At 42.2% G+C, this 17135-nt stretch overlaps 1 protein-coding gene across 3 annotated transcripts; it reads right to left on the reverse strand.

Moving 5' to 3' along the window:
- Positions 1–727: 727 nt before the first annotated feature.
- ASIP (agouti signaling protein) lies at positions 728–14598 on the reverse strand. 3 transcript variants are annotated; one of them, XM_054081951.1, is made up of 4 exons: positions 14389–14598; positions 7561–7715; positions 2979–3040; positions 728–2115 (listed from the first exon to the last, which is right to left on the reverse strand). In XM_054081951.1, exons 1-4 carry the CDS (start codon positions 14556–14558, stop codon positions 1939–1941), a joined length of 564 nt encoding a protein of 187 aa, XP_053937926.1. In that variant the 5' UTR covers positions 14559–14598; the 3' UTR covers positions 728–1938. The 3 variants fall into 3 exon arrangements, with proteins under 3 accessions (XP_053937926.1, XP_009563673.2, XP_053937927.1); XM_009565378.2 differs by having other exon boundaries at positions 7561–7763; positions 14389–14526; XM_054081952.1 differs by lacking the exon at positions 14389–14598 and adding an exon at positions 7840–8253.
- Positions 14599–17135: the final 2537 nt, after the last annotated feature.

The raw sequence follows: 17135 nt of genomic DNA on the forward strand, positions 1-17135 counted from the left end.
TAGAAGAAAGAAACTGTTCATATGGCTTTACCCCTCCTTTAGAGTATCATCTGTATGACCTTTGCCTGCCTGGAAGGTTTGCGTAGCCCTCAGCTGTGCCTAGAAATAAATCAGTGAAGAAAATTCCTCTCAATTAGACTGGCACAGAGAATCAGAAAATTCAAGATTGGAATTAGAAATTTGATGGTTAGAAAATATCTGATTGTGGAAGCAAAAGAATGTTGTCAGGGACAGGGGTGCAGTTGTCTATCAAGCAGGTGGAGTGGACATGAGAGATGTGGTTTTAGCGCTGGAAGTGCCTCCCGTGATGACTGGAAATAGTGGGATGAAAGGGAAACATTAAAATCAAGAAAGGTCCACAGAAGAGAAAAAAGCATACAGGAGTAGGGGAGAGGAACATTGTAGGGACGGAGACGAGAAAATAAAAAGCAAGAGTTGGAGTCTGGCAGAGGAAGAGTCTTCAGCGTTGGTGATGGCTTCTGGGTCTTCTGCCTCCTTGCTCTCCTGTGATCTACCACATCTCCTGGTAGTTTATCCAAGAAAGGATTTCCTCCTCTGACATACACTTTTCTGCTGCTTTGAGCTTCATCCATCCCTTCAGAGCTGTTTCTGAGCCTTTAAGTGGTGATAGAGCCCTCTGTTTATTTTCCCTGCTGTCCCTGGTTACATGCAGGGGGTGGGTGCTGGGGGTTGCTCATAGTAACAATGGGAAATGAAAGAGAGATTGATTTTCTTTGAGGTGTACGTGTGCGATACGCATTCATATTTTGATGATTTTCGTTTCTTCCTTGGGGTCCTGGATGTGTGTTCCTGCTTTTAGGCCCTACAAGCACGGTGTGCTTGGTAGCAGGAGAAGAAGGGCTGAGGGCTCTATTCCTATGGATACAGCTGGGAAAAAAATGTCATTTTTTTATTTAAGTCATGGGGCACAGATACAATTAGAGTTTGAACATAGATATGTATTGTACACCTTGGAGATGCTGTTTACTGCCAGAAGGACTGATAACCCTTGAGGTGGATGGACTGATGCTCAGCTGAAAGTGATTAAAAAAGCTGCCTTACTGTTTTGAGTCTGTCTTTTCAGGTAGAGTAACCTATAGAAATTCTCATCCTGAATTGTGCTGGAGGTGTGAAATGGGAGTTAACCCTGAAACCTGCATTTTTAGCATAATATTTTGGCTGTGCTGGAAGCTGGTGCTGTGCTGTCTTTGTGGGCAAACCCAAGTTTTGACCCCTCACTGGATCAACCAGTTCTGGTTTAGTGCGGCAGTTTTTGTGCCATTGGTGCAGGTTAGACCATGCTGCAGTCTGGTGTTGGGCTCTTCTCCCAAGTAACAAGCGATAGAACAAGAAGGAACGGCCTCAAGTTGTGCCAGGGGAGGTTTAGGTTGGATATTAGGAAAAATTTCTTTACTAGAAGAGTGGTGAAGCACTGGCAGAGGCTGCCCAGGGCAGTGGTGGAGTCTCCATTCCTGGAGGGCTTCAAAAACTGTGGGCACGGCACTTGGGGACATGGTTTAGTAGGGTTGGGCTGACAGCTGGACAGGTGAGCTGAGAGATCTTTTCCAACCTTAATGATTCTGTGATTCTGTGGTTAATATGACCCTTCAACAAATTCCCCCTAACCTCAAACAAACAAGAAACCCCCCAACCAATAAGATCCTAAAATCCTTCCTAAAACGCAGGTCAATTTTGCTAAAAATACTTGCTCCATGTTAACCTCCTTGGTTGTCTGCTCTGTGAAGAAACATTCTGCTTATGATAGCGTTAACCCCATGAAAAAACACAAAATTATCCTTTTTTTAATATTAAGAGAGACAAGTCCAAGCTGCTAGCTTCAAAGCTCTCTACTTTGGTTGCTATACACACGAGGCAGTTGGAAATGCACACTTGAGAAGCTATTGAAAGACAGAAGCCTTATTGTGTTCCCACTTTGCCTTAGCACTTTGGGTTTAGCATTAGACATTGGCAGATGGTCTGAAAAATTCGGCATTTGCATAAAGCACAGTAGTTACAACATGAATTCAAGTGTGGTTTGCAGGTTTTGAAGTTTGGCACGCAGTCAGCAGCTGGGGTGGGTCTTGGCTTTGGAAGGGTCTTCAGTTTTGCGTTTTTCTAGAAGAAAAAGCGTGAAAATTCATATAAACTTATGAGTATGGGTCAGAAGAAAGCGTAGGTGCAAAGGAAGTGAAGCATGGGAGCTTGGGGTGATCGGGTGGTTGCTAGTAGTGAGACGTACAGAAGGAGCAGCAGTATAGGGAGGTGGGGGACTGGATCGTGGGCAATGAGGGCCGTGGAGGTGATCCGAGGGCTGGAGCACCTCGTGTGTGAGGACAGGCTGAGAGAGTTGAGATTGTTCAGCCTGGAGAAGGGAAGGCTCCATGGAGACCTTAGAGCAGCTTCCAGTGCTGAAAGGGGCTCCGGGAAAGCTGGGGAGGGGCTCTGGATCAGGGAGTGAAGGGATAGGATAAGGCGAATGGTTTTCAGCTAAAAGAGGGGAGACTGAGATGAGATCTTAGGAAGAAATGTTTTGCTGTGAGGGTGGGGAGGCCCTGGCCCAGGTTGCCCAGAGCAGTGGTGGCTGCCCCATCCCTGGAGGTGTTCCAGGCCAGGTTGGATGGGCCTTGGAGCAATTGGATCCAGTGGGAGGTGTCTCTGTATTGGCCTAAACAATTTTATAAATACTTAAACCAGCTCAAGGTTAAAGTACCTTCATGTAAGAGAGGACTGCAAAAAGCAAAAGCAAAGTCAAAACCAACAAGACCCCCAAACCCAAATAATAACCTTTAAATAACCTAAAAATGCATGTTTTTCTTTCTACCACTGATGTTTTTCATCCATCTTTAGAGCTTCAAACTGTCTGTAAATGATTTAAATTGGGGAATGGCTGAAAAAAACTTGCAAATGAATACACCAAGGAAAACTATAGAACTAATAAACCATGCTAATTCAACAATATTTTTTGAACAGTCACCTACCTTGGAAGATTTCTTGTTCTCTGCCTCTTTCCTGCTGACTTTCTGGGATGTTCTCCTTAAATCTTTAAAGAGAAGAACACAACATGATATGAAATCAATCTTACAGCACTTTTTTTTAATTGAGATGCTTAGCGCTGGGTTTGTGCCAGAGGAGGCTGCTAATCTGCATTGTCACTTCATCACTGCATGTTTTACAGTGAAGAAACTCATCTCTATGAGCTGTCCTTCCTCACACAGAGCACGTCCGAACTCACTGTTGGTTGTGTGAAGCAGTACAGCACTGATGATTGTATTCTAGGAAGGCTTTTTTTACCCATTCCTTGGTCAGATGTGAAGAAGGAAAATGATTTCAGAGAAATAAGTCTCAGTCTAAAAGATGGGATACTTCTGCATGTTTGTCACATCAATAAAATTAGGTAAAACATTTCAAATTCTGTATTTTTTTTTCTGTTAAAAGGTAGTGTTACTTGCAAAGTTTGGGAAGAATTTACAAGTTGACACCGTTTTTTTCACAGGGTGGGGAGGCCCTGGCCCACGTTGCCCAGAGCAGTGGTGGCTGCCCCATCCCTGGAGGTGTTCCAGGCCAGGTTGGATGGGGCTTGGAGCAACCGGATCCAGTGGGAGGTGTCCCTGCCCACGGCAGAGTGTGGAACTGGATGGGCTTTAAGGAACTTCCAACCCAAACCATTCTAGGATTCCGTAATTCATCTCTTCTTCTGTGTGGCCAACCAGAAGGAGCAGAACTTGGTATAAAAAAATGTGTACCAACACAGGAAACTCTGTCCAATATTTTTAATTTGAGCTGACGAGAACATTTTCTGTTAGTTCATACAAAATTAGATTATGTTTAACAGCCTGAGGAATAATAACTGATAAATTGTAAAGAAATTGCCTGTATTGGGAGAGGAGACTGTCGTTATTTATACACTCTCTTAATATTTGCTCTAAGTTAATAGTCTTTCTGAGGAAGACTGGACTGTCAGCCTTTTGCCATGACACTGCTGTTATAATAAATGCCACCACATGTAGCTTCATCCTCCTACCGAGTGCCAGGGGGGTTTTGCTGGGGCTGAAGGAGCCACCTCTGCACCTGCCATTCCACTTCAGTTCATAGAATCATAGAATCACCAGATTGGAAAGGACCCACTGGATCATCGAGTCCAACCATTCCTAACACTCCCTAAACCATGCCTCTCAGCACTTCATCCACCCGTCCCTTAAACACCTCCAGGGAAGGTGACTCGACCACCTCCCTGGGCAGCTGTTCCAGTACCCAATGACTCTTTCTGTGAAGAATTTTTTTCTGATGTCCACCCTGACCCTCCCCTGGTGCAGCTTGAGGCCATTCCCTCTTGTCCTGTCCCCTGTCACTGAGGAGAAGAGCCCAGCACCCTCCTCTCCACACCCTCCTTTCAGGTAGTTGTAGAGAGCAATAAGGTCTCCCCTCAGCCTCCTCTTCTCCAGGCTAAACAACCCCAGCTCTCTCAGCCGCTCCTCGTAAGACTTGTTCTCCAGCCCCTTCCTCAGCTTTGTTGCTCTTCTCTGGACACACTCCAGAGCCTCAATGCCCTTCTTGTGGTGAGGGGCCCAGAACTGAACACAGTACTCAAGGTGTGGTCTCACCAGTGCTGAGTACAGAGGGAGACTCACCTCCCTGCTGCTATCCTGTTTGCACCAGCTTCTCCCAACTGGGCCCGTTTCCAGCCTCCAAAGAGGCTCTCCAGGGCAGTCTCTTTGCCTCTCACATTTCTCTCTGCTCATTTCAGCATCTGGAGCCGGAAGGACATGACTCCATTTCTTCATTCAGTAGCCTTGTAATGCACAGAGCCCGGCAACAATCAGGGGAAAAGGCTCGGGCTCCAGTTCTGTTTCACAATACACTGACGGGAGGCAGGGGACGTTGTCACCAGCTTGCTGTCGTGATAACGGTATCTGCAGTCCCGCTCCTGCTCTCAGCCACAGGAATCAGCAGGCCTGGAGGGTCCCTTACTCTGCTAACACAAACCTCAAAGCAGCGTCTGTGCCTTTCCTCTCTCCTGTACCTTCTTTCTCCACACATTTGAAAGGTCATGACTAGGGACTTTCATACCTACTCGATGATCCTTTCATACACCAGGCATTAATACATGCTTCTGATTAATTGCTATCTAGTTTATCAAATTATATGTAAATTATTTTAGTTAATAATTGATAGAGGCAATGTGGCTACTGGTTGTCTGAAATAAAACCCAGAAAGTTCAAGCGTGTGGCATTTCACATCCATGATAAACCATTTCCAAACTTGGGTGAGATTCTACTGAATGAGAAAGAGAGGAATGATTTGTCTCAGGTTTATTACTTGCTGTGTATTTTTTCAGTTTCCTTTAGGTGTGGGATAGTGGAGGGTCAGACTAAACTCTCATGTTGGAACAAGTGGGCTCAGAAAGGCCTTGGGATAACTCTGGAAATGCCTCTTGCCCCAAGAAAGAGAGTGCAGCCTTGGCCAACGGCGTTGCAGTGGGGTTTGCATCTGTGTTTTCCTTTTTGGAATAGTCAGCCAAGAGAAGCTGCCTACAGAAGAGGTGAGTGTTATGCCAGGATCTGCTCTTTGGAATTATTCTCGCCCTTCTTGTCAAATGTTCATCCTGTTTGTGTGCACGTAGGAGAAAAACATGTAATATCGGTGATCTGGACGTTATGCTCTTTGCTTAGATTCAGCTCCCTAGTCTTCCGTGGATTGCTTTTCCTATCTTGGCTAATTGTTGGTGAAGGGTTTAGAGGGGAACGTGTATGAGGAGCGGCTGAAGCCACTTGCTCTGTCCTGCTTGGAGAAGAGGAGACTGAGGGGAGACCTCATAGCAGTTTACTGCTTCCTCACAAGAGGAGGAGGAGCAGGCACTGACCTCTTCTCTCTGGTGAGCAATGATAGGACTCAAGGGAATGGCAGGAAGCCAGGGAGGGTTGTGTTGGGTATTAGGAAAATGTTCTTCCCCCAGGGGATGTTGGAGCACTGGAACAGCTCCCAGCAATCATGGTGCTGAGCATGAGAGTATTCAAGAAGTGTTTGGACAAGACCCTCAAACACATGGTGTAAATATTGGGGTTGTCCTCTGCAGGGACAGGAGCTGGACTCAGCGATCCTTGTGGGTCCTTTCCAGTTCAGTATATTCTATGATTCATCTCTCTGTGGACTATACAATGGGAAAGCAGTGCCTCTGGGCTTCACTGTGGAGTGATGAGGGTACACGGACGCACTGTTCCTGCAGAATGAAGTGTCTCTTGCAGACAACCAAACAGGACAGAGAGGGAGGGAGGATTTTTTTTTGCAGAACCATTCAAAGCAAAAGAACCTGATGGGGTAAGTGGATTTTTGCTATCTTGAGTGCCTGCTAGTAAAGCGATATGGCATGATGCAGTCTATCTGCTGGGTTAAAGGCATGGGCACATTTCTGCGAGAAGATAGAGAAATCATCTGAAGGGAATGTATTATATATCTGATTTTAATTGGAACAAAAACTTATCAGAAGTGTGAAACTGAAGGCATCTAGGATTTCAAGGATCATGAATGATATGGCTTGGGAGGTGACAGAACAGCGCAAGCTTTAATAAACTTGCAGTTAAACAACCTTGGGTTAACTCAGGATTCAGAGGTTCAGATTTCATCAGAAACGCAGGTGAGGGGTGACATTTTCTTCTTAAAGAATCGTTGCCCCCAAGACCAGGTTGGATGGGGCTTTTATCACCCTGATCCAGTGGGAGGTGTCCCTGCCCATGGCAGGGGGTGGAACTGGATGGGCTTTAAGGTCACTTCCAACCCAAACCATTCTGGGATTCTATGAAATTGCAGGAAACAAGGTAAGAAACTAACCTGCTTTAAGCAAAAATCCTACAAGCCTGTAGAAAGGAGCTTTATTTTTTAATTATTAAAATTTGGACACAGTTACAAGTGATGACCTACAGATAATTATCCCCTCTAAGCTTCTTGAAGGAAGAAAGTTGACATAAGTGACATTTGAAGAATTAGGGCAGATACTAGGAAAGCATTCTGTGAAGAAGAGTTAAACATTGCCCTAACAAGGTTCTGCCCTGACAGGGCTGGTGGTCACCAGCCAGGAACTCCAGGGACATATCTGGTCCTGGCTTGGATAAGTAGGTGACCTCTGGCTCTCCCTTGCAGCACTCTTCTTCCCTTGGTTAAAGATCACTTGACACAGAGGTAAATTGTGATTATATTAACACTTCAGGGAAGTGGTGATTTCTCTGCCACAAAAGCAGGTGCTACAAAAAAATCTATGTCCACTTTTTCTATTTGTGCGAGACTTTTTCAAAGGAAGATTAATGCCCATATCAATGGGAAAACTCTTCAATATAGACAGACTTACAGTATGAGAGAGGCTGAAGTGAAATCTGTAAAACTAAAATATGTTGTCTGATGGTTATTTTTCTTTACTCTAACCTGTGCTTTGCCACGTTGCCTTTCTTGGATGCCGTGGCTGCATCTCCACTGCAGTTCTGCATGCATATAAGGCATTTATGTAGAATTGCAGTGTTGCAGTTAAGGCGTCTAAATACCCCATATTAACTGACAATTGATTTTACTCACCCACTATGGAGAGGGATGGGAGATCTTGGAGATTCATTTTGTTGCTCCTTGACAGGTTGCATTCTCTCTTCTCTTCAATTACCATGTGAGAATTGGCAGCTCTGAGCAAACTGCAACAGAGCAACAGGCTTAGGAAGAGGTTTTTGCTTTCCATCCTGGGAAGGAAAAGTTGCATTGTCATGAAAACCAAAGTCGGTCAGAGCCTGCGTGTAGAAGAGAGGCGAGAATAGGAATGTCAGCAACTGTTTTCTGTCATGGTGTGTAGCTTTAGCAACTTACCTTTGAGAATTCCTGTTTCCAGCACTTTGCCTCTGACACCAAAATACCTAAGGCAGTTCTCTGAGTGGAAAATTCTATCTCAGATATTACCACATTCAACAGTATCATTAGCAATAACATCTGCCAGCTCTCTCTCGGCACTCAAAAGTGCATCCTCTCGAAGCCCATGGATTCGTGGGTGTCCAGTCTGCCTAAACGATCTGTAATCAAATCTCGATCAAGGAATGGTCTTCCTTTCTCCAGACTCTTTCCTCCAGGGTTTGGGATTCCTGAGGGCTGGCCCTGGCAGCAAAGACTGAAGCAATGAAGTCATTCAGTAACTCCGCCTTCTCTGCATTCTCCGCCACCAGGGCACCCATCTCATTAAGCAGGGGGCCCACGTTATCCTTAGTCTTTGTTTTACTGCTGATGCATTTGAAGAAGCCCTTCTTGTTCTGCAACTTTCTTTTTCTTCTTTTTTTTTCCTCACTTCTTTCCTCAAAAGATTTATTTTCCCAAAAAGCTGTAAGTGAGTGCTCCCCACAGAGTATTACAGAGTTGTTTCTCTATGACCAAGGGGGAAAGAGCTTCTGCTGTCACTTTTGACCAACTCAACCTCATAATCAGATTTGTTTCCCAGAATCTCTTGTTTACAAAGTCGTGCTAGAAAACCTGGAAAAATAACGATCATTTTAAAAGCCCATGAACTGTATTTCATATTAGTTTTATCAATTTAGAAATAAGTAATGAAGAAATATTTAGTTTTATTACACCCTGAGGTGGCTGCTGTGATCCCACAGTGAATCAGAGCCATAACTCACGCAAGTTCTAAAAGGCCCAGTGCTGCAAATCATTTATGGGCCTAAGGATTTAGCATGCAAGGAATAACTTTGAAGATGTAGCAAAGTCAGTGGGATTTGACTAAAATATGAAGAAATTTGAGCTTTGCTGAATGTGGCCGTACACCTTGTAGGGCCAGTGTTCCTGGCCAACCTCTGCTTGATGCCGTGCACCGAAATAGCATATCACCATGCTGGCCTCTTTTTCTTGTAAATTCTTAACACTGTTGGAGTTTGAAGTTGGTTTTTATTTCCATGTGAGTCAGTTTTATGCTGTGTCAGAGTTATATGAGCCTTCTCCCAGAGACGCCACCAGCCTTCAGGTTTATGAGTTGCTTTTTGTCAGTGAAAAGCTACTGGTAGGAGTAAAAAGAGGGAGTGAAAACCAAATGTTTTGGCCAATTGGTCTGGTTGTAATGACTTAATTGTTAGAGAGTTAAAAGATGAGGAGCTTCTGCATTGTAAGACCTTCAATCACATCACTGTTGCTGAGTCAATGTTACATTTTTTAATCTCCACTGACTCACTTTTCCTTGCAAGATCATAGAATCATAGAATCACTAGGTTGGAAATGTCAAATACTATGTGTCTAATTCAAAGGACTTTGGTTTGTTTCTGAAATAGTCTGTTCTACAGGCCGTGCTTGTGTAACAAATCCGTGTTGGACACATCAATGCTGCTTTTATTGACGGTTATAGCTGTGCCATGAGGATACGCACCCCGATCTATTAGGACTCTAGCAGAATTTGCAGGGGCACACAGGCTGGATGCTTAGAGATTTAGACATCTGCATGAGCTGCAACTGATTTTTTTTTTGGCTCAGATATATCTGAGCTTGGAGTTTTACTGTAGATGGAATGGACCTATGGGGAATTGTGTGCTGCCGTGTCTGTAGTTCAAATGATATGCAGGTGGTGCGGTTCAGAGCTGGTATGAAAGCTGAGCCCCAAGTTGTGACTGTGGGTAGACGTACCCTTTCAGTGACTTGATTAAATTCTTGTAAGAGGAGATGAGAGGACTCTCTACTTTCATCCCAAATTGCCTACGGGGGGAGAATACACATCTTATTTAGAAGAAAATAAAAATGACAATAAACAAAAGGAACAAGTCCTGCCGTGAAAATTTGTTGTGATGATAAGATTGCGGGCTTGAATTTTCCTTTATTGTGCTTTAGTAAAGAACCAAGATGGCACGCGTAATTTCTGCTTAAAGGTACCTCTTGCATATTGGTGACACATGTTGGCCTGCCACAGCTGAGAAAGTGCTGAATGGGGGAGTGAAGGCCTTTCTGACATGGTCACTGATGACTATGGGGAGAAATAGTGGTTTCTGGACATGCCTTCCACACTGGGACAAGGTCATGTCATCCTGGCTGTGACACGGACAAATAATAACAACTGAAGCCATTAAAGTTTGCATTTGCTTATGGGAAACCAATTTATTGCGTTTACGTGCCCTTTCAGAAATGAGGAAACTGAAAATGAGAATGAGATCAACTGCATTGTTCTTGTCTGTGTGTGGAAAATCCTGGCACCAGCGACTCAGACACCGTGTACCATATGGGAGAAAGATATCAGAGCAGCCTTGAGTATCTACACGAGATCAATGAGAGATCTGGACTATCTCTACAAAGCGCTGGGATGCGCAGCTTTCTTCATGGAAGAAGGGAAATCCATATGTGGCCCATAGTTGGGAAATAAGGATAAAGACAAATGTCTGGAAGGTTAGTTGATAAACTACCCATAGGAAAACAATGCACATTCTAAGAATGAAATAATTATGGACAAGAAATGTAAGAAATAATATTGTACATCCAGGATGGGAAATACTGTTCTGGAAAACAGTGACTCAAAAGAGTTTGGGAATTGTGGTGCAAATGATCTCACAGTGTAATGCCGCTGTCAAAAGTTCTACTGTAGTTCTTGAATGAGTAAATAGGACCAACTGCAATAGAAGTGAGATTTATTTGAGATTGGTGCGGCTATTTTCTGCAAGACACTCCAAGAAAACCACTTGGAAAGAGTTTGAATAAACCATAAAAATGATTGAAGGAATGGGAAAGCAAATCTAAAATAAGCCCTCAGAGCTCAATCTCTCTAATGTCAGAGAAACTGTGGAGTGTCTGAGTTCTTGATCGTACTTGGCAGAGTTTGAAGGGATGGTGGAGAGAAAGAAGGGTTTTCAAGCATGATGACAGTGGTATAATGAGGTGAAGTTACTAGAAGTAGAAGCCTGGTCTATAAAATCCCCAAATTCTGGATTATTCTCGCTCGCTAACAATAATGCTTTAGAACAACCATCTATCCAGAGGCTGACGTTTCTACTGCAGAAACATAAAATAAGTTTTATTTTTTTTAATAAGAATTACAAATTCTAAGCAAAATTGCTGGAAGTTACGTCCTTGTCTGCGGAATGCGCTAGCTAATGATTAAAATTTCAGTTTTATTTATGATCTTACAAGTCTCTACGCCAGGAGCGCGGCTGTTCACTTCAGGGAGTACATGCTGGGGACTCACTTCTCCCAGATAATCCTAGAGACAAAGACGTTTTACAGTTATGACACCACCTCCCCAGTCATTTATTTCCAAGTGTCTTGTTTCTTTTCTTTTCTTTTTTTTTTTCAATTCCAAGATCTCTGACACTTCTTTAGCCCTAGGAAAATAAATCATTCTAATCCCCAGAGTGACAGGCTTTGAGTCAGATCTACTGAAGCAGCCCATTCCAGAATCTTAGAAAGCATACGCGGAAGTAACAAGCTTTGAAATTCAACATGCAAATGATAAAAAGCTCAGGGTAAATCCCTAAATAATATCTATGTCGATATTTGGGGTTATACATGTGTATAATACGTAGTAACTGCCATGTACTTTTTCCTCATGCATCATGTGCCCTGAAACGCCAAGTGTCTTGCTTTCAGATGATCTGCCCAACGTCACTTCTCTGCCGCTGTGTTTGAAAAACAGGAAATAAGACTGCAGATTCTGCGTGATTTAGGGCTCAGAAAGGTGCCTGTGTGGATAATTTCTAATGCACGGCTTTAATTGATGAAAATAGTGATCTAGATTTGCTCAGCACAGAGCTTGATTTCATGATATCGTATGTTACAGCCGATGATTCACCGTGAATGGTTCCCCACAGTGGCATCGGTCACCTTTGTCATTTCTCTTTTAAGCAAACATATTACTGCCAACAAGGAACTGGTGTTGTTCCCCACTTTAGCCTTCCCAGAGGGGCTGCCCTAAGGAACCCCTAAAGAACATCCCCGTTGCCATCAACATCTGGATACTGGACCTGCAGCTGCTCTGGGTAGAGCTCCTGGTCTCAAGGTTGCTTTACTCTGGTGCAGGAAATACCTCAATTATGGACGTCTTGGAAAAGTAGATGGTAAAATCCACTGAGAAGTGCAGGAAGAATAACACCAGGCTCATATGCATACACTTAATTTAGATATTTTGAACTGTAATGTTTCTATTGACAGGATGGAAATATACAATTTGCAAGACAATTAAAATTATCATGCTGAATCGATTTGAAATGCTTAATTAAACTCTATGACCAATGTAGTGGTTTCCTATGTATTTGTAGGTAAGGATGAGTCTCAGATTTTTTTCATGGTATGAGCATTTAAAACTGCAGAGAGGAGCAAACAGCAAAGGTGTAGTGAATGCTTCCTGACTACAGCACTGATCAGCACTGCCTTCTGCTTCTTATAACTCAAATTCCATGATCTTAATTCAAATGAAATGAAAGTTTAGCCACCTGAGTCGAAGAACAATGAGAAGAAACAATATGATTTTAAGAACAAATTCCACAAGCAAGCCCTGTTCAAGAAACTATTGGGTTTTCCTGTTAAATTTTTTTAAGAAAATAAGAAAAGTTACAACTTTTTATAAGAAAAGTTACAACTTAGAAAATATGGAAGTGATGTCATTCTATAGAGTATGTATACCACATGAGCATGCACGCTTCATTAGCAGGGTGTTAACTGGTTGAGAGTTTTAGGAAGTCTTTAATCTGCACAGTACCAGGGGGTAATTCATGCACGTAGCTCTATTTAAGCCTCTCTTGGTGCGTAACAGATTAAAAGGAACACTAAAGACAAAAAACTATATTGAAGGCAGCAACATTCTTCAGTTTGCAGTGAACTTTTTTTTTTCCGTGTACAAGAAAAATAACATTTTTTCCTCTGGTTAAAGTCCCTGTCTGTGATCATTCATGTTTTCGTGTGTAGGCCAGCGTGCTCACGAAAGCTGGGAGAAATGATATTCTGTGGAGTAAGAGATGGCGTAGAGAAGCGTGGCTTCGATGTTTTTGAAACCCAAAACAGAGCCATATACTTTGAAAGACACCAACAAAACAAACCCAAAACAACACCATGAAATTCCACCCCAAACTCTGCCAAGTGTCGCAAGACAAGAGGTTGCGACTAAAAGTGCCCAAAATGCAGACTGAGAGGTTTCAAACTATCCAAATAGGATGCACATAAGCGTAACGAGGGAGAAGCACAGGCACGCGACTCTACAGTCAAGTAACGTCTCTAAAGAACCCTTCCCATCTCTGTCAGAAGGGTTTCTGGTGTTAAGAAGGTGGCCCACAAGATACACAAACGCCAGCAAAGGCGCTTTAGAAGACAATGAGCTCTCCTTTTCTTTCATCATGTGTCTGAAAGTCAAAGAGAGCTGGATAACATGCGAAGAGAAATAAAGTAAGACAAAAAGTAGATAAAAATATGGAGAACAGAAAGAAGTGAATCCGTTTCAGAACACAACAAACGTAATAAAATGAACAATTTTATTGGGCATTTTCTAGTGGCTGCAGCCATGATAAAATTGGTCAAAACGCTGTAGAAATTTAGGTTGGAAGAAAAATGCTGGTATTGCAATTGCTGATCATAAATTATCCCTATATTTCATATCGTGGTAGATTTGTAAATCAATTCTTGCTTGCTAAACTTGCACACATTATATCTATATAATATTATGAATGGTAACGGAGGATTAGACATTTGGGTACATTTAGTTTTTGTGACATGCTGTAGAGAGAACCAACAGGGCAAATTAGATAAAGACTTACAGTCTGAAGCTTGAAGAAATATATTACCGCTCCTAAAATAAAATCTGAAAGCTTAAAAACTTTTAGGAATTATACGTGTAACTCCTATATTATATATAAAATGCATTCTGGAAAATAAAGATCTTATTCCAGTATTATATAATAATTTACCTGTCTTGGATAGCAAAAAAAAGAATTTAGCTAACAAACAGAAACAGTGTGAAAATATTGCTTAGTAATATACTTTGCTAACATTAAGATCACTCAATAAAAGGATGTATAGAGATAGTAAAGTATTTAAAATAAATTCAGAAAAAAGACTTAGTTTAGTCCAAGTAGACTAAACTAAAACAAAATTTGCAACAAAAAAAATGAAGAGCCGGATATATCAGAGTTGAAACAATCTAAATCACTGGCAAGACTGATAAAGAAGTTTTTGAAGTCAAACAGAAAAGTGGAGCAAATAAACACAGGACGAAAAAGTAAAATACCAAAGTAAAGAGAGTTTTAAAAGTTAACTGCTTCCCAGATCTGTGCGATAGATTCACAGAACTGATTCCAGCGTAAAGGAAGGCAAATATTCCCAGTGCCATGTAGCACTAAAGCCTGACCTTTTAAGCCCAAGGAGCACATTGAAAGGTGAATGAGCTGTAGAAGAGGTTAAATGTTTTGGTCCTACCGGAGCAGAGAGCTGTTGTCCTGGACATCAGGCTCTAATGAAAACCAACGCGGCTGGTCGCCCTTCTTCTGCTGATCTGCAGAGAATATATGCGAAGCTTTGGAGTTGTGGGTCGTCCCAAGCAGCCTGCCTTTAAATATCACCTCCTCCCAAAAGCGATGCAGAAGCATTTACCAACTTTTAGCTGACAAATCTCTAACGAGGGTGGACAGTCTATTCTTTTGTACTTGAATATCTGCTTTCTCTTAGTGCCTTTTGTTTTTTTTTTTTTCCCCTTCTCTCTTCCACTGTTCTGAAAGAAATCTGGTGGAAAGTTGACCCTCAGCCCCTCCTTTTTCTCCCCATTTGCAGACCATAGGGACCGTCCGGATCCAGCAGTTCAGGCACAGACGCTTTCATCTGATGGCAGCATGGATTTGCTGTCACTCCGATCGCAAAAACTACAGAACGGGGGAGAAACGGAAAAGACCTGCCGATAAAAAAAGAATCTGCTGTGCTTTTTAGGTCTCATTACTGCAAATTTCTGTATCTGGCAGTCTGGCTCCCTCAAAAGACCTTTGCAAACCCCGGGCATGTGCACGAACAGCTCCTCAGCTGTTCCTGAAGCATGAGGATGGCGGAGTTTTTAATTGATTTACTCCACTCCAATGAGAGTTTTGTGGAGTGCTTAAAAGTAGGAACACAGTGGAAGAAAGACTTTCTTCTTCAGCTTGATAACTGCACGTACAACTGAGTTTATCAGAATGTGGACACAATGATTAAAAATATATGAAATTTCCCTTTATAACTTAAAGGGTTTAGTTCTACGTTTCAATATTGCTTTAATAAGTTTTGCTGGTTGTTTTATAGCTGTGTGCACCTCGTGCAGAGCATGAAGGTTATTTTATGTGGACTTATGTTCCGCGCGAGGGGATTGACTGAAACAAGGAACAGTGAAGCGATGCGACAGCGGACAAGACAATTTGCATTTGTAGTGAGGGCACAAGAACTTTTAGGTTGGCACAAATAAAAAAGCATCAGTGGATTTTTGGAAGCCGAGTGATCAAATGTTGTTTAATAGCCCCAAGGGTGTTTGTATGAAAAAAGACAATGGAAGGAGAAAAGGTCATGGTAGGAAATAAAACTGCAGCCCCTCGTATTTCTCTGTGTGATTATCAAGGCTGTTCAGAGTTCCTGCAGGATCTCATTAGGACTATTCTTGGGCTGGAAAACATACGTCTCTTGGGAGATCTTTTTATTACTTTTTTTTTTTTTTCTTGGTAAGCCTCTCAAAATGTAGTAATTAAGGTGAGAAAGCTGATCCTCAGGTAATACAGGCTGAAACATCGTCAGAAACTGCAGGGCCATGGGATTTGCTGCTTTGGAGTTGGAACCGCTCCTCCCAACCTACAGAAAACTTTTGTAAACGTAAACAGTTTAAAGATTATCTATTTTGCTACTTCTGGGCTAAGGCACTAACAGATTGTGAAGTGGCTTGTTTGGTTTTTTTGAGCGCTGTGTAAACCAGTGTCCTTTTGGCCAGATTGGGCACCGGAGACTGTTTCTTTTGAGTAAATGATCCCAGCCCTTCCCCGCCTGCAGCCATTTATTTAAGTGGGTTAAAATCCTGTGCTCTGGTGCTTGTCCTCAATATCCACTGTTACTGATTTCCTGGGACACTCCTGTCGCTAGCAGGATTGTACGTGTATTCTGTAAGTAGGCCAATTTTATTTATTTATTTATTTTCCTTCATTAAAAACTATTTTGTCCATTTTTTGTACGGGGATTTTACCTTTCCAGTGTCGTAACTTTAGCTGTCCTCTTCCGTAGTGAAACAGGACAACAAACAGCCCACGGTCACACAGTTTGAAGAAGGATTTGACACCGATGTCAATAGTAAGAGGGGACAAAAAGCACATAACGATGCACTTCAGGTGTGTAGCTAATCTATTAAAATGAGTGAAGTTATTAAAATACTTAAAAGTGATCACAGGTTTGTATGTTTTCCTGATTTGAGGCCATTTTTTTTTTGCAGTGACAGAAGTTTAAATACCAGATTTATAAGGAGATGGCCATAAATCAGCTTTTCAGAGTAAGCCTTACATGACCATATCCTATCGCTATACAAACACAATGCTGCGGAGCATTACTACTCGGTAAACTGATAGCAGTAATGTAGGCTTTCAGCATCTACATTAAACCCACCAGGGTGAAAAAGGGCTGTTGACACCTTTTTGCTTCAAACTGAATAACTTTATAAATCAAAGAACCCCTCCTGCATCCCAGATGCCTCTTTCTGCAACAAAATTTGAAGAAATGTGGGGTTTTTTCCATTCTCTATCCTGACGTCAATTGAAAATTTCTATGTGCCTTCAAAGTAGTAGATAGGAATTTAATATTTACATCATTATACAATAAAAAAGGTAACTAAGCTGCACAATTGTGACACACTTTTAGTGTTCTGTGCTTTGCAAGCAAGCAGAAATGTTCCAGGACTCAGCCAGGGGATACGCAGACAGTTATTTGTTAAACATACTGATAGTGATGTGACTTGTGCCACGGAAAATCGAGATGCTTGGGGCACTCCTACATGCATGGGCCATTTTCTTGTAAACCTTTGAACATCTAACTGAAAGTTAGTTTCCCCGTTGGATTTGAAGTATGTGTACATCACCCTGCCTAAAGTTTGTGACATTAATTTAAGTAACTAAATTCAGTTTGAATGTTGCTCAGTTCAAGTTCAGAATATTCTGACTTTATCTTTTATC

The sequence above is a fragment of the Cuculus canorus genome, chromosome 16 (assembly GCF_017976375.1).
Source record: "Cuculus canorus isolate bCucCan1 chromosome 16, bCucCan1.pri, whole genome shotgun sequence".
Classification (NCBI taxonomy): Eukaryota; Metazoa; Chordata; class Aves; order Cuculiformes; family Cuculidae; genus Cuculus; species Cuculus canorus.

Excerpts from the sequence above, each read along its gene's own strand:
- ASIP (XM_054081951.1), bottom strand. The coding sequence starts at position 14,558 with ATGCTTCTGCATCGCTTTTGGGAGGAGGTGATATTTAAAGGCAGGCTG. Across the intron at positions 7,716-14,388 it reads GACAACAGCTCTCTGCTCCG|GATGGAAAGCAAAAACCTCT; the intron begins GTAGGACCAAAA and ends TTTCCTTCCCAG. Across the intron at positions 3,041-7,560 it reads CCCATCCCTCTCCATAGTGG|ATTTAAGGAGAACATCCCAG; the intron begins GTGAGTAAAATC and ends TTCTCTTTAAAG.